The sequence below is a fragment of the Oryctolagus cuniculus genome, chromosome 1, assembly GCF_051225735.1.
Source record: "Oryctolagus cuniculus isolate XC-2025 breed Fujian yellow rabbit chromosome 1, ASM5122573v1, whole genome shotgun sequence".
Classification (NCBI taxonomy): domain Eukaryota; kingdom Metazoa; phylum Chordata; class Mammalia; order Lagomorpha; family Leporidae; genus Oryctolagus; species Oryctolagus cuniculus.
Genome location: NC_142867.1, coordinates 134,273,708 through 134,298,477, shown reverse-complemented (window position 1 = coordinate 134,298,477; position 24,770 = coordinate 134,273,708). Strand labels below are relative to the sequence as shown.

At 44.0% G+C, this 24,770-nt stretch overlaps 1 protein-coding gene across 1 annotated transcript; it reads left to right on the top strand.

Annotated features, from left to right (window-relative positions):
- Positions 1 to 1,305: 1,305 nt before the first annotated feature.
- On the top strand, positions 1,306 to 20,759 carry LOC108178954 (uncharacterized). The gene is made up of 3 exons (XM_051833704.3): positions 1,306 to 1,535; positions 13,563 to 13,623; positions 13,881 to 20,759. The coding sequence occupies exons 1-3, from the start codon at positions 1,409 to 1,411 to the stop codon at positions 20,620 to 20,622; spliced, it is 6,930 nt and encodes a 2,309-aa protein (XP_051689664.3). The 5' UTR covers positions 1,306 to 1,408; the 3' UTR covers positions 20,623 to 20,759.
- The last annotated feature ends 4,011 nt before the right edge of the window (positions 20,760 to 24,770 follow it).

The window sequence follows — 24,770 nt, the reverse complement described above, 5'->3', positions numbered from 1 at the left end:
CAGCTCTGCCCGTTGTGGCTATTTGGGGAGTAAACCACAGGATGGAAGACCTCTCTCTCTCTCTCTGCCTCTCCTCTCTGTGTAACTCTGACTTTCAAATAAATAAATAAATAAATATTTAAAAATACTAAGTATATTCCCTTCCCTTTCAAAGTAAAAATCCCCCAAAGCTTATTTTTTAAATACTATTATTATAATTTATTTATAGCTCTATCCAAAAATGATACGGAAGATATTATTTACAGAACCTAAATATAATACATAAAATAACATGCTTATACAAGGAAAGACTTCTAATTGACAAATCTTATAGAAACATACTTCTTTTGCCATGGCAGAAGTCAGCTAACAAGTTGTCACAGTTCTGCAAGAAACAAACCAAAAAACCAAAAAAAACAAAACAAAACAAAAAAAACAAACAACAAAAACGAAACAAAACAACTATAAGGCTGACGGAAGGAAGAGGCTGAAAGCAGCGATGGCAATTGCAGGGAGAAAGGAATGAAGGGCCAAGGAGAAAAGCATGCTTCTTGTTGATGATAAAACCCCATGGACAGGGATCGGCAGCTCCTCCATTCCGTCACTGCATGGCCAGCCTGTCCTTGTATTGCTGAGAATGATCTCTTTCCTGTCTAGTATTGAATGTTACATAACTTTCCTGCTTTATTCTACCCCCAAATCAAATACTTAACTTGTAGGGCTTTTTTGATAATGCTAGTGGTAGGGGGGGAGAAAAGCTCCTTTTTATCCCTACCTACATCATTATAATTCACATTAAAAGAGTGTCGTTAGCCAATAAGCTACTGTCTCCTTCTATTTTACATTAATAACTAGGATAGAGGTCAGAATCTGGTGTGAACAAGATGAAAAGGGAGAACAAGGTTTCCCGCAGCACCCATAGCACCAAGGTGATGTCTGCACAAGGAAAGAAACAGCCGCTTTAATCTTCTCTGCCAATTTCTACCACTGTAGAGGAATCATCACTGAACTAAGGTGAGAGCGCTGGAGATAACAAAAGTAAGCCCTCTCTAAAACCATGGCTCAGATAGCTGGGGTAATAGGTAAGGAGCTGTGCTCACAGCATCAAGCAGAACAATAACAACATTATCTCCGTTCTGGACCGAACCCCCTCCTTGCAGGCTGGACCGGTGGGTGCCAGGACAGCTATGTGCGTCCCTTTCTGCTTCCCGAAGGATGCTGGACGCGGTGCCTTGGTCGCCATGGAAACAGCGGCGGGGCGGAACAGCCGCCGGGAAGGCGGAGTCTGGCCTTGGTTGCCCTGGAAACGCCGGAAGCCGCGGCATGGGGGGATGCCGGAAGTGCCGAGAGAGACTTCCGGCTTCCTTGCCTTGCCCAAGATGGAAGGGGAAACCGAAAGTGGCTTCTGACAGATTCTTAGATTTGACAGATGGTCAGGATCACCCAGGTCGGAATCCCAGTCATCGGAGTGTACTACTCTTGTCCCGCTCAATCAAAATCTCCACGCCAGGACCGGGAATCTGGGTTTAACCAGGAGGCTTTTAGAGTGTCCAGAGGTTCGTAGAAACGGGGTTCGGATATTTCCTTTTCTCAGCTCTGCACCATCGTCTCCATTCCACTTAGGGGGAAAGAAATTCTGCACCCCGCACCGCAGTTTCCTTCGCAGTGGCTCTAGGGGAGGGTGCCGGGTGGGTGGAGTGGGTCCTTGGAGCTGGGCTATGAGGAGCCCTTTCAGGTCCTGGAAACCAGGTGCAGGTTTATTGGAAGCATGGCTGCTTTTTGCGGGTTTCCACTGTGGGGCAGCCACGTCCTTTGCGCCTAGGCCTTCTTCAAAGCAGGAATCCACCCAGTGGATTCCAGTTCGTTCCTTATGCAGTCTGCTTAAAGTAAGCAGCCAGAGCTTGGATGCAGAAAATGCTGATTAGGCAGAATGGACAATGGCAGAGCCTAGGGCTTTACATGGAAGACTCCCTTAACTCCCAATTCCTGGTCACAGTTAGGGTTCACAACAAGGAATCTGTGCTTGTCAAGCAATGATGCCCTTTGAGGACAGCGCACACTGGAACACAGATTTCTCAGCCCTCTGAGCTTTATTCTTTACTGGGCAGTCAGGTGGGGCTTTAAGATTTTCACGGACAACCACTGGCCCTGGTTGGAATATGTGCTTTGGGATGTTCAAATCTTTTTTGTGTAGAAAGGGGCCCATAGTCAAATAAGTGTGTAAATATTTTATTAAATGTTTTCCTGTACTGGAGATTGTGTTTTGGAAACTCCAGCAATATAGTGTGTTTTGTGACTCTTTAAACTAAAGCTACCATGTGTAGCATTTCTAACATTTCCCATGGAACCCTCATTGTAGCATTGTAGCAGCAACGTGTAGAGCAACTCTTCTGCTGAACATGCTGTGGCAAACAGTGAACTGGCATAATGATGACCTCCTCAGGGTGTTTTTTTGTAAGGTAGAGTGGTACAGAGCTGTAGGACACTTGGAGCTTTTCGATGTGGCAAAATAGGATTGGGCTGCCTTCTTCCAGAGAAGGATGGTGTGGCCTTTTGCAGCAGAGGACGAAGACCTTGAGAAGGACCCAGGAACATTTATGTGTCAGGTGTGTGGCATTCTTTATTCCTCACACACCCGTGATCCCATGGCCAGGAGTTGAGGTGATGGGGCTGATGTTGGGAGCCAGTTCTTCCCCAGCTCAGCACCAGGCAGCTATCAGAGATAGGGGAGAAGAACTGAGCTGGTCTTCATGGTCCACCTAAGTAATACATTCATGGTGAAAAGCAGGAGTAGAGGGCAGTGGGCTTGCAAATAGCACAAGAGAGTCTCCATCATCAGGTTTGGGCTGTGGACAGGAAGTCATCCTTCTTTATAAGATATGGTCAGGAAAAAAGTGTGAAATTCATTTTGCTATAACTTCAGTTGCAAATAAAGGAAAACCTTACTCAAGGGAGAAGACTGAGGTGAAAGGAAGCCATTGCTGCTCATGTGGACCTGGGAAAGCTGGTGGTGTGGTGCATTCTAGGTCTGGATGCCTGACAGGGAGTCTGTGGTGTTAAGTCTCAGTAGAGGGCAAGAGAAGACTCATGTCCCAGCTCATTCAGGCAGATAGGACAGGGTGAATTCTCCCTCCTGGCCATTTTGTTCTCTTCAGGCCTTCAAGGGATTGGATGATGCGCATGCACACTTTAGAGGACCATGTGGACTCAGGTCCACCACTTCAAATGTCAGTCTCCTTGGGAAGTGCCTTCTCAGACACAGAAATATGTGTATTTAGTTAGCATGATCCAATCTAGTCCCAGCTGCTCCTCTTCTGATCCAGCTCTGCTATGGCCTGGGAGGGCAGTGGAGGATGGCCCAAGTGTTTGGGCCCCTACACCCGCTTGGGAGACCCAGAAGAAGCCCCTGGCTCCTGGCTCCTGGCTTCAGATCAGCTCAGCTCTGGCCCTTGTGGCCATTTGGGGAGTGAACCAACAGAAGAAAGACCTCTCTCTGAACCACATGATCCAATCACATTCACACAGTAACTTCAGCATCTTACCAAGGCTTTACAGGGGAGTGGGTCCCTCAGTCCTCTGTTCCTTGAAATATACATGGTGAAGGATGGGTTTGCCTTCTTCTCCACCTCCTTCTGTGCACTGTGGACTGATACTTGTGTGAAATACAATAAAAATGAATCAGAGGCAAAATGACACACGAAGCAAAGACATACAATTCTCAAGTTTCATTATTGCATTCAATTACCTTGCAAATTGCAAGACATGTTTCTAAGAACCCTTCATTTTATAAGTCGGCCATACATATCTTTGGTTTAAAATTACTTTTATTTTTTTAAACTTAACATATTATTATTTTTGACACTATATATTTTTACTTAACATTATAATCAAAAGCTAAGTGGCTCTGCTAAATAAAGAGTTCTAGAAATGTTTCGTTCTTAATTTGGGGTATTGATTATGTATGTGATCAGATGACCAAAAAACTCTTTTATCTGTATACTTACGTGCATTTTTTAAAAAAGAATTTATTTATTTGAGAGGAAGAGTTACAGACAGTGAGAGGGAGAGACAGAGAGAAAGGTCTTTCTTCTGTTGGTTCACTCCCAAATGGCCACAACGGCCAGAGCTGAGCTGATCCGAAGCCAGGATCCAGGAGCCAGGGGCTTCTTCTGGGTCTCCCAAGTGGGTGTAGGGGCCCAAGCACTTGGGCCATCCTCCACTGCCCTCTCAGGCCATAGCAGAGCTGGATTAGAAGAGGAGCAGCTGGGAATAGAACTGGCGCCCATATGGGATGCCGGCACCGCAGGTGGAGCATTAATCTACTGCTGTATGGCACTGGCCCCTACATGTATTTCTTAGTATATAAATTGTATTTCCATAATTTTTTTTAAAAAAGTAAAAATAAAGAATTTAACAAATAAAAAGTAAAAAGACCATAGTCCATCAGGAAAATAGGCAAGAGCTATAACAATAATCAAATGAAAATATGTTCAATTTTAAAATAGTCACAGAATCAGATAAACTGTAGTAGCATATAATTCCTATCAATTTGACAAAGATTTAAAGCAGAGTTTGACAAAACATTGTATTTGCAGTAAAACTGATACACATGGGCATGTCTGTCTGTATCTGTCTTACTTCACTTAGCATGATGTCATCCAATTCCAGCCATTTTGCTGCAAATGCTAGAATTTAATTCTTTTTTATAGCTGAATAATATTCCATTATGTGTGTGAGTATGTGTGTGTGTGTTTGTGTATCATATCTCTTTATCCATTCATCTGATGATGGACACGTTGGATGATTTCATATTTTGCCTACTGTGAGCAATGATGCTATAAACATAGTATCTCTTTGATACAATGAACTATGTCTTTTGGGTATATATACCTAGTAATGGGATTGCTGGATCATATTTTTAGTTTTTAAGGAAATCTGTATATTGTTTTCTACAGTGGCTGCACTAATTCAAATTCCCCCTTTCTCCACATCTTGCCAACATTTATTACTCTCTTTTTGATAATAGCCATTCTGAAAGATGATTTTCTTGTTGTGGTTTTGCTTTGCATTTTTTCTGATGGCTAGTGATATTGAGCATCTTTTCATGTATTTATTGACTGTATCTTTCTTTTGAGAACTCTATGTTAAGGTCCTTTGCCCATTTCTTAACCAAATTTTTTTGTGATGGTGTTCTGGTTGAGTTTTTTGAGTTGATGATTATATATATATATATATATATATATATATATATATATATAAATCCTTTGCAGGATAAGTAGCTTGCAAACATTTTCTCCCATTCTGTTGCATCTACATCTTTCCATTCTATTGATTGTTTGCTTTTGCTGTGCAGAAGCTTCTGAGTGATATAATCCCATTTGTCTAGTATTGTTTTTGTTGCCTGCACTTTGGGGTCTTATCCAAGAAGTCGTCACCTACACCAATTTCTTGTAGCATTTCTCTTACATTTTATTCTAGTAATTTCATAGTCTCAGGTCTTAAATTTAAGGCTTTGATTAATCTTGAGTTGATTTTTATATGTAGTAAAAGTTAGGGATCTAATTTCATTCTTCTACATTTATACATCCTGTTTTGCCAGCACCATTTATTGAAAAGACTGTCCTTTCTCAAATGTATAATCTGGGCATTCTTGCCAAAAATCAATTGGCTTTATTACATGGATTAACTTCTTGGATCTCTATTCTGTTCCACTGATCTTACTCTGGTTTTTATGCCAGTACCATATTGTTTTAATTACTGTAGTTTTGAAGTATGCATTAAAATCAGATATTGTGATGTTTCCAGCTTGGTTTTGTTTCTGTGCTCAAGTTCATTTTTCCTATTCTGGGCCTTTTATGATTCCATTTGAATTTTAGTGTTTTTTTTCTAACTCTGTAAAAATGACACTGGTATTTTGATAGGGATTATACTGAATCTGTAGACGTTTAATGATGTTAATTCTGCCAATCTGTGAACAAGGAATATCTTTTCATATTTTTTTTTGTATTCTTGATGATTTCTTTCATGAATGTTTTATAATTTTCTTTGTGTAGATCTCTCACTGCTTTGGTCAAATTATGACTAAATATATTTTTTGTGGCTATTTTGAATGCCGTTTATCTCTTGATTTCTCTTTTGGTAACTTCATTTTTGATCATAAAATCCTATTTTTGTTTATTTGTTTACTTTGTGACCTGCAAATTTACTGAATTTGTTTATCAATTCTAATAGATTGTTGATGGAGTGTTTAGGGTTTTCCATTTACAACATAAAGTCATTTGCAACATGGGTATTTTGACTTCTCCTTTCCAATTTTGATGCCATTTATTTCTGTCCTCCCTAATTGTTCCTGCTAATACTTCCAAAACTGCATTGAACAACAGTGGTGAAAGTGGACATCCTTGTCTTGTGCCAGATGTGAAGGGAAATTCTCTTTCCTTATTCAGTTCAATATTGGCTGTTGATTTGTCATATAAATGTATGTAGTTCTGCAAAAACACAAAACAAAACAAAAACAAAACAAAACAAAAAGAAAACAAAACAAAAAAACCAAAAAGCCAAAAAACAACTATAAGGCTAAAGGAAGGAAGAGGCTGAAAGTAGTGATAGAAATTGCAGGAAGAAAAAAATTAAGGTGCCGGCACCACGGCTCACTAGGCTAATCCTCCGCCTGAAGCGCTGGCACACCGCGTTCAAGTCCCAGTTGGTGCGCCGGGTTCTAGTCCCGGTTGCCCCTCTTCCAGTCCAGCTCTCTGCTGTGGCCCTGGAGTTGCAGTGGAGGATGGCCCAAGTGCTTGGGCCCTGCACCCCATGGGAGACCAAGAGAAACACCTGGCTCCAGGCTTCGGATCAGTGTAGTGCGCTGGCCTCAGCGGCCACTGGGGGGTGAACCAATGGAAGGAAGACCTTTCTCTCTGTCTCACTTTCTCACTGTCCACTCTGGCTGTCAAAAAAATAAATAAATAAAAAAAAAATAAAAAAAGAAAGAAATTAAGGGCCAAGGTGAAAAGCATGCTTCTTGTTGATGATATGAATCCCATGGACAGGGATCGGCAGCTCCTCCATTCCGTCACTGCATGGCCAGCCTTTCCTTGTATTGCTGAGAATGATCTGTTTCCTGTCTAGTATTGAATGTTACATAACTTTCCTGCATTATTCTATACCCAAAACAAATACTTAACTTGTAGGGCTTTTTTGATAATGCTAGTGGTGGTGGGGGGGAGTAGGGGGGGGAGAAAAGCTCCTTTTTATCCCTACCTACATCATTATAACTCACATTAAAAGAATGTCGTTAGCCAATAAGCTACTGTCTTCTTCTTATATTTTATATTAATAACTAGGCTAGAGATCAGAATCTAGAATTTACCCATTTCTTCAAGGTTTTCCAATTTGTTAGTATATAGTTGTTCACAGAAGTTTCTTATGATCATTTATATTTCTGTAGTATTGTAATCTCTCCCTTTTAACCTCTAATTTTATTTCTTTTTTCTTTTTCTCTGTTAGTCTTGCTAATGGTTTGTCCATTTTGTTTATCTTTTCACATAGGTAATCTTTTATTTTGTCAAATTTTTGTATTTTTTCAATTCCATTTATTTCTGCTCTGCTTCTTTATGGTGGTTCACCTTCTAGTAATATGGGTTTTGGTTTGTTCTTCAAAAGAAGAGTCCTTGAGATGCATAATCAGACCATTTGTATTAGATTTCTTTTAAAAAAATTTATATATTTTATTTGAAAGTCAGAGTTACACACACAGAGAGAAGAAGAGGCAGAGAGAGCGAGCGAGAGCAAGAGAGAGAGGTCTTCCATCTGCTGGTTCACTCCCCAGCTGGCCGCATCGGCCGGAGCTGTGCCGATCCAAAGCCAGGAGCCAGGAGCTTCTTCCAGGTCTCCCATGTGGGTGCAGGGGCCCAATCACTCGGGCTTTCATCTACTGCTTTCCCAGGCCATAGTAGAGAGCTGGATGGGAAGTGGAGCAGCCGGGATTCGAACCAGTGCCCATATGGGATGCCGACACTGCAGGCGGTGGCTTTATCCACTATTTCACAGCACAGACCCTATAGACATTTCTTTTTAAATTAAGCACTTATTGCTATAAACTTCCTTCCTAATACTGCTTTTTCAGGTTTTGATATGTAGTGTTTTAATTGTTGACTCATGTATACCTTATTGGCAGTCATATGGATAGTCCTTGGAAGCAGATATTGAGAGTGTGATAGAGAAGAAATATTCAGACACTCATGTTAATAGTGGGAGGAGAAAGTTTCTTAAGAGGTGACAAGGATACCATAAGAGCTTTTCTTTATTTCACATATTTCAGCATTTGCTGGACAAAGCGGATATTCTTAACCATACAGTTAATTAAAAAAAAAAAGTTTATATATTGGAAGGCAAAGCATCAAAGACAGAAGGAGAGAGAGAGAGAGAGAGAGAGACAGACAGACAGAGATCGACCTGGAGAGAGATCTTGGGGAGTAACCACTCCCTAAATGGCCACAACAGCCAGATCTAGGCCAGGTGAAATGTTGGAGCTGGGAAGTCTGTTGTGGTCTCCCACGTGAATGGCAGGGGCCCAAGTACTTGGATTATCTTCTGCTGCCTTCTCAGGCTCATTAGCTGGATAGGTGACCAAATAGCCAAGACTCAAACCAGCAGTCCTATTTGAGATGCTGGCATCACAAGAAAAGGCCAAACCAACTGTTCCACATCACAGACACCAACACAAACTGCTTTAATCTTAATCCCAGGGCATTTGTATGATGTACAGCTGACATTAATAGAAGGTGTGAGAGCTATGAATCTAAGCCATTCAATATCAGTGGTTATTTTTGTTGGTACCAAAAAAGTTGTATTTTTAGTCTCTTGTTCCTTTAAGTTTTGAAGAAGCTTGTGCAAAGTTATTAAAAGGAATCTTAGCATCCGGAGAAAAGCTTTTTGGCTGAAATGTCTTTTATGCTGTATGTAAACCTTGTTACATTTATTATGGAAGGCTATCAGAGATTGTCATTTTAAAAGAGAATGCTGTTCTTTGGCCATCTTCTCAAGGAAACTTTAATTAGCATCAGAAAATCTGGAAGGGTAGTCAAGGAGGGATGCCGGGCTGAGTAGCAGGTTGTGTTGGAGTCCTTATGACTCACAGTCTCTGATCTAGTCCAGAGATGACTGACAATAAAACTGGGGGCCAGGAGCTCTCTGCATTTATATAGCTCTTGAGCTGGGTGGGAATTTCACCTGTGACCACACCATTTGGTCCAAACGACAGGCCAATGACTTATAGATGCATGCATCTCCCAGTTTCTTGCAGTAAGTATTTATTAAATGCATACTTGGCTGAGGCTGCATATCAAACAAAAGAGGAGATGGTACCTGTTGGCCCATTTTCACTTCCAAGTAAGAGATCTGTTCCTGAATAATTGAGAAGAGACTGCCAGACAGGGAGCTTGTCCTACTCCTCAGCAGAGATCAGGAAACAGTGCCGTGTCACAGGCAGAATGCAAAGGGCTTCATGTTCAAGAAAATCATGGGGATAGGTGACAGGTCAGGGGACAGCTGTCATGGCAGTAGAGTTTAGACAAGCAGGTGTAGACAGAGTGGAGGAGGGATGTTGTGATGACATAAACCTGACAAGGAGCCTGAGCAAAGTGTGTAGGGGAGTTGATTTCTAGATTCTTGCAGATCTTCCCGTTCCTTTCCCATGGCAAGGCACTCTATGGAAATGTTTGCATTTCCATGGCCCACAAAGGAAATCTCATGAAGCTGCTTCAGACCAGATTCTGCCCAAGACTCTGATCCTCCTAGGATGCACCCTGCCACCCAGGACTCTGAGGAATTAGCACCTTAGCACACTGTAACCTGTACCTGTTTGAAAGAGTCATTTATTTATTTATTTGACAGATAGAATTAGACAGTGAGAGAGAGACAGAGAGAAAGGTCTTCTTTCCGTTGGTTCACCCCCCAAATGGCCGCTACAGCCGGAGCTACACCAATCTGAAGCTAGGAGCCAGGTGCTTCTCCTGGTCTCCCATGGGGTGCAGGGCCCAAGCACTTGGGCCATCCTCCACTGCACTCCCAGGCCACAGCAGAGAGCTGGCCTGGAAGAGGAGCAACCGGGACTAGAACCTGGTGCCCATATGGGATGTCAGCGCCGAAGGTGGAGGATTAACCAAGTGAGCCACAGTGCCGGCCCTGAGGAGTCTTATTAATACTGAAAGTCTAATCCTTGTCAACAGTGCTGAATCAGAATAATGAAGACAAGGTTTGAGGGTAAAGGAAAGAGAAAGTTTAATTCACTGGTGAATGAGGATGGTAGGAGACTGAGGTCTCAAGAACTAATCAGTGTGGGAGGTCTGAGGCTTTTAAGGAGTGCAAAAGGAGGGTTGGGATGCTGAGGAGGTGACTAATGGCAAGTCAGTAGTAGATAATCAGGTCCCAAGGCTGGTTGTGAGTCTCATAACAGTATTTTATCAATCTTGAATGTCAATGTGGTTCCTTGAGAAACTTGTTTGATGACTTTCCTTTATGATGAAGAGGGAGTAGCAAGATTTTTTGTACAACTAAACCATTACAAAATGTTATTTGACTGGCATCTGAATGAGGCGAAGCATTGTATCAAGAGATTCCCTTGTGGGGGCTGGCGCGGTGGTGTAGTAGGCTAAGCCTCTGCTTGCAGTTCTGGCACCCCATATTTGGCACCAGTTCCTGTCCTGGCCTCTTCTCTTCCGATCCAGCTTTCTGCTTGTGGCCTGGGAAAGTTGTGGAAGATGGCCCAAGTGCTTATGCCCCTGCACCTGTGTGGGAGATCGGAAGAAGCTCCTGGCTCCTGGCTCCTGGTTTTAGATCATCTTGGCTCTAACCATTGTCGCCATTTGGGAAGTGAACCAATGGATGGAAGACCCCCCCCCCCATTCTTCTCGAATAAATAAATAAAAAATTTTAAATATATTCTTTTGTTTCATTAATTAGGATGAAGTGCACTCAACCTTAAGTCTATATTTATTGTGACCTTGGTTATTCGTACTCCTTTACATACTGTTAAAATACATTCAGTCCTCTGGTCGTGTTGACTGGGAAGGACCAGATTACTTTGCAACTTCAATTGGTTTTCCTAAGGCTGATTTCTGGAATTACAGCAAGCATTATTTATGCGTTTGTACGGACACTCTAATTAGTCCCAAACACAGCAGCAAGCCTTTGTTAATCAGAATAAGAAAAAGAAAATAATGATGTATTTGGTGCAGTTACAAGACACCTGTGGTGATGTTGATATGGAAGCCAGGGACTGTCTGTAATTTAGGCCACATTAGAAAAAGTGAAATGATAATATGGAAGAGAAGATCGAAATAAAAGGAGGAAAAGATTGACCCTTACATTTGAAAATATGGATCTGTCAAATTACATGTATGTGCATGTGCATACATAAGTGAATTTGATATGTATCAAGTATGTTCCAAAAGTGTGCAGTCCAAAGTTCATTAACATCAGAAAAATAAGTGGTATAAACTTATTTATGACATTCCTATTTATGACATTTATAGAAATTTATCCCATTCTCATTATTTTTGTGATTTTTGAATAAAGAACTGTTAGTAGTTTTAATGTCAGCAAATGCTGACTGGAATTGAACTGTTCAACATTTACAAGAATAAATAAGTATAAAAGAGTGTTAGATTTACATCTGGGTTAGTGTAGGTCAGATGGACTTGAGGATGTATGTGGTCCTCTGAGTGTAGATGTCTGTGTACCAGCAAAAACCCCAGGCAGTGATTCAGACTTTCAAAGCCATGGAATTGGTGGGGCCCAAGTCAGGGGCTGCAGACATGGAAGGGGTCTCAGTTCACATCTGGGTTATAGAAGGGACAGAAGAATTCTCCTTGGCGGAATGGAGTGGCTGTGCTGGACAAAGGGATCTGGGGGCTGCATGTGGGGGAGGGGCTGTGACCACAGCCTCCTCTCCTTGTTCTTTCTCAACCTTCACAAGCCCTTTGTGACTCTCCCGTGCTCTGTGATGTAGGCCTGGGACTTTGGTGGAGCCTGCACACTCTCAGAACTCAGTTGCCTCAGGGAGCCATGCAGTTCCGACAATGGAGCAGGTTCTCTTGTTTCTAAAGAGCCACGCTGAGCCCTGGCAAAGCTTCAGCTCCGTGTACTTAGATACTGTCCCCAGCTGCATCTTTCTGATTGTGGTGGGGCTGCTGCTTCTCTACCTTTGCTACCTGCTGTTACCAACCAAGGTAGGGAACCATGGGGGAACCCCCAGGAGAGATGCTTTGTTGTTGGTGCTTCCCATTTCTAGTGTCACATGTCTACAGAAATGTGGTTGGGTCAGAGATGGCTCAGAAGGGAAGTGTGAGGAAAGGACAAGACCTCGCTCTTGTAGGGGAACAGGTTGGGTAGAGACAGGGGTTCAGAGAGTATTATGGTTTCTATCTGTAGCTTACAGAGTACCTATCTTGTGCAGTAGAGGCTGTCAGGACATACAATCCCAAACACAGTGATGCTGTGGTCCTGTCTGGTTTCATTAGAGGTTCTCTGATGGAGAAGTGTGTCTCTTCATCCTATGCCATGAGTCCTATTCCCAGAACAGGGGTTCCTCGACCAAGCCTTCCTTCCTGTAGGACTGAGCAGGACAGCAATGCTGAACCTCTCAGGCCTTTGAGCAGAGGCTGTAGCCTGAGCTCTGTACCCAGGACAGAGCATCCTCTGAGAACACAGATGGAATTGATGCCACAGATCCTATGCCTTGCTTGAGCAGAGGACATCAGACTAAGAACACTGGGTAATGTTTTACAAAGAAGGAAAATTGATAATATTTGGTCACTTTGAAAAATTAATAATAAAAAGGAACATATATTTGTTAATTAAAATAGAGAAGCATACAGTTCCTGAAAAATGAGTGTCAGATCCTCCTAGAGAAGAACGAGAGATGTGGGTCCCAGGTCTGCATTGTTTTCTTTCTGTTTCCAGCATCCGGGTAGAGCCAAGAGGAGGCAGAAAGGTGGAACATTCAGAGGTATGGTTCTCTGTATTTGCCCTGAGCTTTCTGAAGAACTTTCATGTTCCTTCTATTGAGTCCCAAGTCATGATCTCTGAAGCTGTCAGTCACCAAAGGCAGTACCTCTGCAAACAGAGGTGCAAGGGAAGGCATTGAGAACTGAGGCCCTTCTCATAGTCCCTGCTCTTTCCATCCATGGTCGGGAAGCATGGACATGAGCAATGGGTACTTCCCAAAACATGATGTGAGATGTGGAAGAAGTACTATTGGTTGGTTGGTTTGGGATAAAAATTTTTGTACACAACTTGTGTAAGTCATTTGACATCCTGAATTATCACTTTTCCTCTTTGAAGTCACCACTGACATCTATGTTTTGTATGTTGGTTTTTATTATCACGACAGAGGATATATGTGGAAATACTTTCTTACTGAAGGCACATGCACATCAGAATCTTGTTAATATTGTTGGCCATTTGACCTTGTCTACCATTTTGGGATTTCAGAGTTTCATGACCCAAATGTTTCCAGAAAAGAACATCTTTATGATTCTTGTACTTCTATTTTTTTACATATAACCCATCTCCTGGTTTTCCAGGTTGGAGATCTCATAGGAGAAAAACAGAGGAGACAAGGAAGCTGCTTTCCATTCTTAAAAGGTGACGTATTTTCTTTTCCTGTTTCCTTTTATAGCCTTCCCTATGCATGGCAAGAATTAACAGAGCCTGCCATAGTCATAGGGGAGGGTATGGGATTAAGGCTTGGGGAGGACTTATCAAGTGGTTTATAAAGTCATGGACGTGGGAAACATGAAGCAGGAAATGGGCTTGGGGTTTCCCCAATCCCGTTAGGCTAGTGGGCCCTCCTTTCCTTTTTGTGGTCCTGGCTACAGTTTTGTACTTCTTTTCTTCTGCAGTCCCCTGGGCCACCACCATGACAGCACACCCTTCCGTCACATGTTGTGTCCAGAGCCCTCCTGTGAGGTGTGTAATAGAACAACAGCAGAGATCCAGCAGCTGCTGTCCCAGGGGTCCCTGCAACATGCTGCACTCTCTCAGTATTTTTCACCATCCTCTGATTCTATGATCGAGTCCTCAGTAAGTCTCACCTCTGACCTCTTGGCAATAGCTCCAGGAGACCCAATACCACCCCCTGTGCCTGAGCCTTCTCCATCTCCCTGTTCAACTCTCTCAACTAACCTGGATACTTCCTTTGAAGACTTAATTTCCCCCTCAAATTTGCCCCCAAAGCCTACTCCTGGCTTGGATTTCTCATTCCCAGGGGGACATTTTCCAACACAACCGCTTCGCATTCTTCCTCCTCCACCTTGTCCAGGCCAGGGAACAGATCCTGTTCTCCAAGGAGAAGTCACAGTGACTCTGGGGGACAGCGTTTGTGGGTTGCCCACCCATGAGCCAAAAACCAAAGCCACTCAATCTCCTGACATGGCAACATCAGAAATCTGGCCTCAAGGTCGTACCAAGCACTTACCCATCTCAAACTGGGCACAAGGAGATGCCAAGCAGAATATTCTTGCCCTCAGTTCATCCAAGGCACCCATTGGGGTTGACCGTGAAGCCAGCCTTCTAGGTAATCTCTTATTTCTCAGTCCAGATGCCCTGGCACTCCTAGAGAGACAAGTCAGAAAGAGGGGTGACTTTCTGATACACAGGGAAAGGGAAAAGACAGCAGGACCTTTTCCAAAACAACACAGGCCAGATGTCCCACTTCATTCTCCAGGGAAAATGCTAGAGTCAGTTTCTGTCAAGCATGACTCAGCAGTGTCCCTTCCTCATTGGAGCAGCAAAGGCAAACCACAGGAGATGCACTTGGATCAGCAGTCCCTGTATTCTAAGACCTTTGAGGACCATCTTCAGAAAAAATGTATCCAGCTTCCCTGGGATCGCCCAGCTCTGAACCATGACTTCCTTTACCCTGCTGGCCTTGTCTCAGGTCGTTGTTCATCAACCCTTGTCGTCTTCAGTAGTGTGTATGATACCTCCACAGCACAGGAACCCCCAGCGGTTCCTGATCCCCAGGCCCAGGAATCCCCAGAACTGCCTGATCCCCAGGCCCAGGATTCCCCAGAACTGCCTGATCCCCAGACCCAGGAATCCCCAGAACTGCCTGATCCCCAGGCCCAGGATTCCCCAGAACTGCCTGATCCCCAGGCCCAGGATTCCCCAGTGGTTCCTGATCCCCAGGCCCAGGAATCCCCAGAACTGCCTGATCCCCAGGCCCAGAATTCCCCAGATCGTCCTGATCCCCAGGCCCAGGAATCCTCAACAGTTCCTGATCCCCAAGCCCAGGAATCCCCAGAGCTTCCTGATCCCCAACCTCTGTTGGAGCCTGAAATCCAAAGTCAACCCTTGCCTCAAGATATGCGCCAACCTCAGTCTCAAGTTCCCACTGAGAATCAACCTCAATCCTCTGTCCCAATCTTGCCACCTTATTCTCTACCTCAGATTAGCACCAGTGGAGTGGGTCTCCATGAACTCTTGAATGAGGCAGAGGCTCTCCTGCCTTCTGAAACTCAACACTTGGAACATCACTTGCTGAAGAAAAAGCAGGAAAATTTGTGGGGTTTACCCTCTGTTGTCTGTAAATCTCAGAAAGACTTTTGTCCTCCAACTCCCAACCTTTCATTGGTGAGCCAGTCCTCCAAGCCTCACATTTCAATTTCCATCCTTCCTGGAGATTTTGTCCTAAACAGTGAGCTTCGGGAGAAACTAGAGCACCACCTTCTAAAGAGGCTTATCCAAAATCGGTGGGGCCTGCCTTGTAAGGTCCTTGAGTCTTTGTTCTTGATTAACCCTCAGAGAGATGGTTCTGATACATCTGAGTCAAAGAGCAATCAGGATCTCTCAGGGGTTTGTTTATTTAAAGGTCAGATCAGTAAGGATGTAGTGGATTTGGGCTTGAGCCAACCTGGAAGCTTCTATAAGAGGACCTTGGAAATTCTTCCTCTAGAAGATGTGAGGAAGTCCCGGAGACCTACTCAGGAGAGCGGTTTAAGTGATCACTTGATGAGTGACTCAAGGAAGTCCTCAGATATGGATCTATGGTCTGATTCTGAGGAAGACCTGGAATGTCAAGTGTTGAATTTGTCAGGAAATAATTCAAGGGCCTCCTGTATGAGCCTAAATGAGAAACAACTTGAAAATGATCTGAAAGCAAATTTGAGCAAGAAAGGGAAGGAAATAAAGGAGAGTCCAATCCGTAGGACTCTTCCTGGTTCACAGCATTCTATCAAGAAGACATTGCCTCTTTCTGAGAAATCCTGTAGACGAGGGAAACAAAAAGATTCGGTCCCATTGGTTAGTAGAACCAGCAATGTCAATACCTCCAATGAAATTTCTTTCCTTTGTTCCAGCAACAAAAAGATGTTGGAATACCATATCAAAAGTTTTCGTCTGAGGATGATATGGGGCCTTCCGAAAAAGGTCCTTGATTCCATTGAAGTCTTTAAAATGAAAGAGGAGCTAGCGCAGTGCACTGACCACTATAACTTTCCCTCCTCAGCCAATCTTATATCAGAAGTGGATTCCCAACTTAGTGTCTCCCAGTCCTTTACAGACTCCATATCTTTGCTTGAAGACAAGGTGGGAACAAGAATCTGTGATTCCGATTTGGATCATCAGTTCCCTGCCACCACAGCTGTGCACAAGCCCTGTAGAGGAAGCTCTATATCTTTGCATGGAAACAAGGTGGGAACAAGAGTCTCTGATTCCAGTCTGGATAGGTCTTTCCCCACCACCTCACCTGTGTGCAAGCCTTATAGAGGAAGCTCTATATCTTTGCATGGAGGCAAAGTGGGAACAAGAGTCTCTGATTCCAGTCTGGATTGTCCATTTCCTGCCACCTCACCTGTGTGCAAGCCTAGTAGAAAAAACTCTGTAGCTTTGCATGGACACAAACTGGGAAGAAGAGTCTCTGTCTCTAGTCTGGATCATTCTTCCCCTGCCACTTCACCTGTGAGAGAGCCCTTTAGAGGAAGCTCCATATCACTGCATGGAGACAAGGTAGGAACAAGAGTCTGTGTTTCTGATCGGGATCATCCATTCCCTGCCATCTCAACTGTGTGCAAGCCCAATAGTAAAAGCTCGGTAGTGTTGCAAGGACACAAAGTGGGAAGGAGAGTCTCTCTCTCCAATCTGGATCATCCTTTCCCTGTAACTTCACCTGTGTGCAAACCCTGTAGGGGAAACTCTGTAGCTTTTCTTGGAGACAAGATAGGAAGAAGAATCTCTGTTCCTGGACTAGATCATACGTCCCCTGCCACCTCACCTGTGTGCAAACCCCACAGAGCAAACTCCATAGCTTTTCTTGGAGACAGGACGGGAAGAAGAGTCTCTGATCCCAGACTGGATCGTCCTTCCCCTCCCACGTCACATGTGTGCAGGCCCCATAGAGCAAACTCCGTAGCTTTGCTTGGAGACAGGACGGGAAGAAGAGTCACAGATTCCAGACTGGATCGCTCTTCCCCTCCCACATCACCTGTGTGCAGGCCCCTTAGAGGAAGCCCCATATTTTTGCATGGAGACAAGGTGGGAATACGGATCTCTGTTTCTGATCCAGATCGTCCTTCTCGTGCTCCCTCACCTGTGAATGAGCCCTATAGCGTGAGCTGTATATCTCTGCATGGAGACAAAGTGAGAACGAGAGTCTCTGATTCCAGTCTATGTCGTCCTGCTGCCACCTCACTTGAGTCTGTGCCCTGCAGAGGAAGCTCCATATCTTTGCATGGAGGAGAGATGGGAAGAAGAATCTCTTCCTCCAGTCTGGATCATCATTTTCCTGTCACTTCACCTGTATCCCAGCCCTACAGAGGAAGCTGCATATCTTTGCATGGAGACAAGCTGGGAATAAAAATCTCCTTTTCTGATCTGGACCATCCCTTTCCTCTCACCTCACACATGTACAAGCCCTATAGAGGAAGCTCTATAGCTTTGCATGGAGACAAGGTGGGAACAAGAGTCTCTGATTCCAGTCTGGATCGTCCTTCCCCTGCCACCTCACCTGTGTGCATGCCCTGTAGAGGAAGCTCCATATCTTTTCATGGAGACAAAGTGGGAATAAGGATCTCTGCTCCTGGACTGGATCATGATTTCCCTGCCACCTCACCTGTGTGTAAGCCCTATAGAGGAAGCTCTATGTCTTTTCTTGGAAACATGATAGGGAAAAGAATGTCAGTTTCCAATGTGGATCATCATTTCCCTGCCACCTCAACTGTGTGCAGATGTTACAGAGGAAGCTCAATATCTTTGCATGGAGACAAGGTGGGGACAAGAATCTCTAACCCTGATCCAGATGATCTTTTCCCTGTCACCTCACCTGTATGCAGGCCCTATAGAGGAAGCTCAATATCTTTGCATGGAGACAAGGTGGGGACAAGAATCTCTAACCCTGATCCAGATGGTCTTTTCCCTGTCACCTCACCTGTATGCAGGTCCTATAGAGGAAGCTCAATATCTTTGCATGGAGACAAGGTGGGGACAAGACTTTCTATGCCTGGTCTGGATCGTCCCTTCCCTCCCCCTTCACCTGTATGCAAGCCCTATAGAGGAAGCTCTATATCTTTGCATGGAGACAAGGTGGGGACAAGACTTTCTATGCCTGGTCTGGATCGTCCCTTCCCTCCCCCTTCACCTGTATGCAAGCCCTATAGAGGAAGCTCTATATCTTTGCATGGAGACAAGGTGGGGACAAGACTTTCCATCCCTGGTCTGGATCGTCCCTTTCCTTCCCCTTCACCTGTATGCAAGCCCTGTAGAGGAACCGCGAAATCTTTGCAAGGAGACAAGGTGGGGACAAGACTTTCTATCCCTGGTCTGGATCGTCCCTTTCCTTCCCCTTCACCTGTATGCAAGCCCTATAGAGGAAGCTCAATATCTTTGCAAGGAGACAAGGTGGGGACAAGACTTTCTATCCCTGGTCTGGATCGTCCCTTTCCTTCCCCTTCACCTGTATGCAAGCCCTGTAGAGGAACTGCGATATCTTTGCATGGAGACAAGGTGGGGACAAGACTTTCTGTCTCTGGTCTGGATCGTCTCTTCCCTCACCCTTCACCTGTGAGCAAGCCCTGTAGAGGAGACTTTACAGCTTTGCATGGAGACAAGGTGGGGGCAAGAATCTGTGCCATAAGTATGGATCATCATTCCTCTGTCACATCACCTGTGTGCAAGAAAAGGCAGGGGGTCTTAAGGAAAACATCCTGTGATATTACCTATGAGCGAATAGATGACATTCAGAGACTTAATGATTGCAGGAAGCACTTTCTGCCTTGCACAGATGATGCCATAGACAAAGCAAGACAGAAACCACCTGCATTAGCCAATAGATGCAGTCCAACGCTACCTAGAAGGCAAATTATGGCAGGGCCTGAACCAAGTGATAATACAGGAATCTCAAGAAATAGAACAGAAAGGCTTCAGGGAAAACACTTGAAAAACCTAGAACATTTCCCCACAGATAAGAAGTCCGTGGAGATATTCAGGGCAAGGGAACGCTGTGCTCTTCCATCTCCATGGAGTAAAACCTTCACAACCAATGAGCCAAAAAGCTCCCCAGTGATAGGAATGACTTTGGGTGAAAAACGAACTATGTTGACCTCTAAACATCCTCCACCAAAAATATCTGAACCCAGAAATTCTAAATTATCAGGCATTAATACTAAGTTGCTTTGTGAGTTAAAGTTAAACTTGGATAACACAGATGATAGACAGACTCATGACCATTCCACTGATCCGTCCCTTGCCTCAGGGAACTTAAAATGTAGGCCTGCCTTGACTTACACCCGAGGCACCCACACTAGGCACACAGCAGATTCTCAGGTGTGGCATGTCCATGGGGAAAATACAGGGATCAGCAGGGAGCAGATGCAGGAGCCCTGTGTCCCTGTGTGTGTTTTAAGGAAGAACCAGGGTAAGAATCTCCCAGCAGCTTCCAAGACAGTAAGCCCTCCAGAACCCAAACCAGAAGAGCTTGGTGGAGGAGATGCAGGCTTAGGGCCATCCCAGCCTAGAAGAAGGATCCGTGCTGCTCAGGGTGGGACATTAAAGGACACGCTTGAGAGCAAATATTCCCCAACCCAGCCACTGAAGGGGCAGCCCCCTGCTGAAAGCCATTTCAGAAAACGGATGAAGCACTTTCTGCAGTGGATTTGGCCTAGCAGAAGATGTGAAAGGCAAAATCGTTTCCTGGAACAGGGACGTTCCCTGTCATCTGAGCAGAGCATGGGCCCAGGTAAAAATCAAGCCACGTGCATCGGGAACACTGAGGTTCAATCAGTGAAGCCAGCTAGTGGGAAGGTTCCAGGGAAGAAGCTGGGGCATGATCACGGAACAGGTAAGACCTGCCACCAAGTGCCCCTTTCGACCCAGGTCAAGTTTAGCAAAACTCAGCGGCAGGCAGAATTGCAGATGGGGGCAGCACCTGTCCAGGGCCATCCCTTCAATCACAGGGTCACTTCCTGTAAAGGGACAAGTACCAAGTCCTGCCGCCAAGAAGCTGCATTTGCTGGCCAGAGTTATCCTGCAAGGAATACACACATGAAACACAGAGACAGAGAGCCCAAGAAAGTTGTGCCATTCAGGGACCAGCTATGGTGTCAGAGGTATCCAGAGAGAGCCTGTGCCACATCCAAACCCTGCTTGTAGGTGTCAGTTTGGCCAGAGGCCTTGGGCTGCCGTTGCCACTACTGGCGGCTCTTAAACAGAGAATGCTTCTCCAGCTTTTGCATGTAGCAAAATTACTCTGCTAAAATCATTAAATCCTTTTTGAAAATACTGATTCTTCCCAATAAATATTCTCAAATGAGAATGCTATCTTGTCTGTGTACTATGTTGGAGGTGTGGGTTTGGTCAAGGAAGGGGTCAGATAAGCTCTTACTGTTCACCTCTGTTAGTGTTTGAAAGGTGACCAGTCTCTCAGAGCTCCATTGAGAATGTATGTTTAAGTGCCTTTCCATCTCAATGAAGTTTGAGGAGATGAGCTCTGTTTCCTACCTCTTCGTTTAGCTTTAATGACATTGTATGGAAGCCTGCACCTCTCTCCTCACTGACTATTTCAAATCCTTTAGTATAGTAAACAAGATAGGTTTTTCATATCCAAAAAGATTGTCAAGGACTGATGCATTTTCTAGAATATAATGGCTTAGTTATTTTTGGGGAATGTTTCCAGTGACCCCAGAGTCACATCATTGGGTGTCTCTTGAGTTGGGAGTGTCTGCAGAGTATTGCTTGTGGGTACTGGGTTACTTGTTGTGAGGTCTAGGATCAGGATAGGTGATTCTGTAATGCAGGGCATGATAATATGTTGGGTAAACATACTTTGTCCTTACCATTGAGGTTTGGAAAATCACCTTTTGTAAGTGATCCCTCATTTTGGGGATTTTTTCATGCTCTTGGGTTAATTAAATCTTTTTTCAGTACAAAAAGATCACACGGCTGTCAGGGGTAGGAATGTGCATCAGGAGACACCCTCCTCCCAGGGCAAAATAAAACGGCGTGTAAGGAAGAAATGCCTTAGATCACGTGGTAACTAAGGCAAAAGTGAAGAAGGGGAAGGATGATCTTGGGGGAAGAAGAAAGGCATATGCCTCATACTTCTCACATCATGGCATTTCCTGCTCACCCCTTCCCACCCTGATCTTTTCAACCCAGGTACCATTTCCCTGATGCTGAGCAAGGCACTGCAGAGCTTACTAAAGTCACATTGAAGAAGTGTACATGGGACTGTTCCTTAATCACTAACGCTTTATCTGCAGGGATTGTGTCAACCATGGCACCCTCTCTTTTTATTTTTTATTTTTTTTGCCAGGCAGAGTTAGACAGTGAGAGAGAGAGAGAGACACAGAGAGAGAGTTATAGACAGAGAGAGACAGAGAGAGAGGTTTTCCTTCCATTGGTTTACTCCCCTAATGGCTGCTACAGCAGGTGCTGTGCCGATCCGAAGCCAGGAGCCAGATGCTTCCTCCTAGTCTCCCATGCAGGTGCAGGGGCCCAAGCACTTGGGCCATCCTCCGCTGTCCTCCCGGGCCACAGCAGAGAGCTGGGCTGGAAGAGGATCAACCGGGACTTGTACCTGGCACTCCGACTGGGACTGGAACCGAGGTCCCCAACCTCAGAGGAATTACCCTTCATCAAATGTCCTATTGAGTTTAAGTTAAATTACTGACCCACCCCTGCCAGCTGTCCTTAGTTGCTACCTCCATCTTTTCATGGATAACAATGTTTGTTTTCTAAAAAGAATTTCAGGGGGCTGGCACTTTGGCTTAGCAGGTAAAGCTGCCACCTGCAGTGTTGGCATCCCACACGGGTGCCAGTTCAATTCCTGGTTGTTCCACTTCCGATCCAGCTTTCGCTATGGTCTGGGAAAACAGTAGAAGGTGGCCCAAGTCCTTGGGCCCCTGCAGCAATGTGGGAGACCTGGAAGAAGCTCCTGGCTCCTGGCTTTGGATCAGTGCAGCTCCAGACATTGCGGCCAGTTGGGGAGTGAACCAGCGGATGGAAGACCTCTCTCTCTCTCTCTGCCTCTGCCTATCTCTCTCTGCCTCTGTCTCTCTAACTCTGCTTTTCAAATAAATAAATAAATAAATAAATCTTTAAAAAAAGAATTTCATTAAAACATGTTTACACACACAAGAGCAAATATGGCAATAAAACTACTCTAGTGCTCATCACCAAACTTGCAGTGTTTTATTTGACATATGCAATACAGTTCACTTTTATACTATGACTGAAGTACAAGTGCCCATTTAAATAGCTTGTCATTCACATATTAGAATATATACTATGAATCCTATATCAGTGCCCTCCAATTTCTTAGATATTTATCTCATGAGTAACATATTCATAATACATGTCTACAGCATTGCTGAATAAAAATGGTTGAACTTTATAGCCATTGTTCATCAGTTCTGCTCTGCCTTTTTTTTTTTGACAGGCAGAGTGGACAGTGAGAGAGAGAGACAGAGAGAAAGGTCTTCCTTTGTCGTTGGTTCACCCTCCAGTGGCTGCCGGGGCCGGCGCGCTTCAGCCAGCACACCGCGCTGATCCGATGGCAGGAGCCAGGTGCTTTTCCTGGTCTCCCATGGGATGCAGGGCCCAAGCACTTGGGCCATCCTCCACTGTACTCCCTGGCCACAGCAGAGAGCTGGCCTGGAAGAGGGGCAACCAGGACAGAATCCGGCTCTGCTCTGCCTTTTAGTCTACCCTGAGGAGTCTTTTAAGTGAATCCCTATCCTACGTCATGGGAGTGATATTCAAGGCAAATTCAGTACATAATATTCCAGTTGATTAATCACACAGTAACTGCAACATGAAAATAGTGTACAAATAGAAAACTATGTGTGGATAGAAAGCTAAGATTCCCTTTTTCAAATGTTTAGAAGAAAATTACTTTTCCTGTCCCACATTCAAAATGAGATTTTGTGTTTCTAGATAATAAATATGAAAGGGGTTCTAAAACTTCTTTGAAAATGCACATCCACTTTCCATGGACTTTTTGAATCCCCCTGTGTACAGGGGCTTCAAATAGACATTTCTTTTCATTTCCAAAATAAGATTATTCAAAAGGTGCTTAATATCATTACTCTTTAGGGAAATGCAAGTTAAAACAATTATGAGATACCATGGCACACACCCAGTAGGTTGGCATGAATCAAAACCATCAGATAGTCAAGTTGGGAATTGATAATTTCTTTCTTTCTTTTTTTTTTTTTTTTTTTTACAGAAGATCAGTTTAGTGTACATTAAGTAAAGATTTCAGTCGTTTGCACCCCCATAGAAACACAAAGTGAAATATACTGTTTGAGTACTCGTTATAGCATTAAGCCTCAGTGTACAGCACGTTAAGGACAGAGATCCTACATGAGGAGTAAGTGCACAGTGACTCCTGTTGTTGACTTTACCAATTGACACTCCTGTTTATGGCATCAGTAATCTCCCTATGCACCAGTTATGAGTTTCCAAGGCTATGGAAGCCCCTTGAGTTCTCCGACTCTTATCTTGTTTAGACACGGATTTCATCATCATTTAAAAAAAATCATCTATTATTTTTCACTTTATGTTTCTGTGTGGGAGCAAACTGTTGAAATACTTACTTAAGGTATACTAAGCTGATCTTCTGTATATTAAGATAATCGAAAATGAATCTTGATGTGAATGGAAGGGGAGAGGGAGTGGGAAAGGGGAGGGTTGTGGGTGGGAGGGACGGTATGGGGGGGAAGCCATTGTAACACATGAGTCGTACTTTGGAAATTTATATTCATTAAATAAAAGATTAAAAAAAAACCATCAGATAAATAGCCTCGTAGAGACTGTAGAAAAATGAAAAGTGTTTGTTCCACAGCATCATCCAACCGTACCTCAAAATGTTAAACAGAGTTTCCACATGACTTAGCAATTCCCATCTTCGGTATATGCCAAGGGGAATTAAAATACACATTTACACACAGGCTTGTACACAAATGTTCACAACAACATTATTAATAATAGCCAAAATGTTGGAAAAACACAAATGTCCGTCAACTGACCAATGGAGAAACAAGTGTGGTATATCTGTACAATGGGACATTCTCCAGTCATAGGAAGGAGTAAAGAATTGATGCAGGCTTCAACAAGGATGAATCTTGAAAACATTATGCTGAGAGACGGAATGAGTCAGAAGTAACCACATATTATATGTTTCTATTCTTATGGAATTTCTAGAAATGGGAAATCTGTGGAGGCAGAATGTGGATGGTTTTTTTTTTTTTTTTTTTGACAGGCCGAGTTAGATAGTGTGAGAGAGAGAGAGAGAGAAA

Excerpts from the sequence above, each read along its gene's own strand:
- LOC108178954 (XM_051833704.3), top strand. The coding sequence starts at position 1,409 with ATGGTCAGGATCACCCAGGTCGGAATCCCAGTCATCGGAGTGTACTAC. Across the intron at positions 1,536-13,562 it reads GGCTTTTAGAGTGTCCAGAG|GTTGGAGATCTCATAGGAGA; the intron begins GTTCGTAGAAAC and ends CTGGTTTTCCAG. Across the intron at positions 13,624-13,880 it reads CTGCTTTCCATTCTTAAAAG|TCCCCTGGGCCACCACCATG; the intron begins GTGACGTATTTT and ends TTTCTTCTGCAG.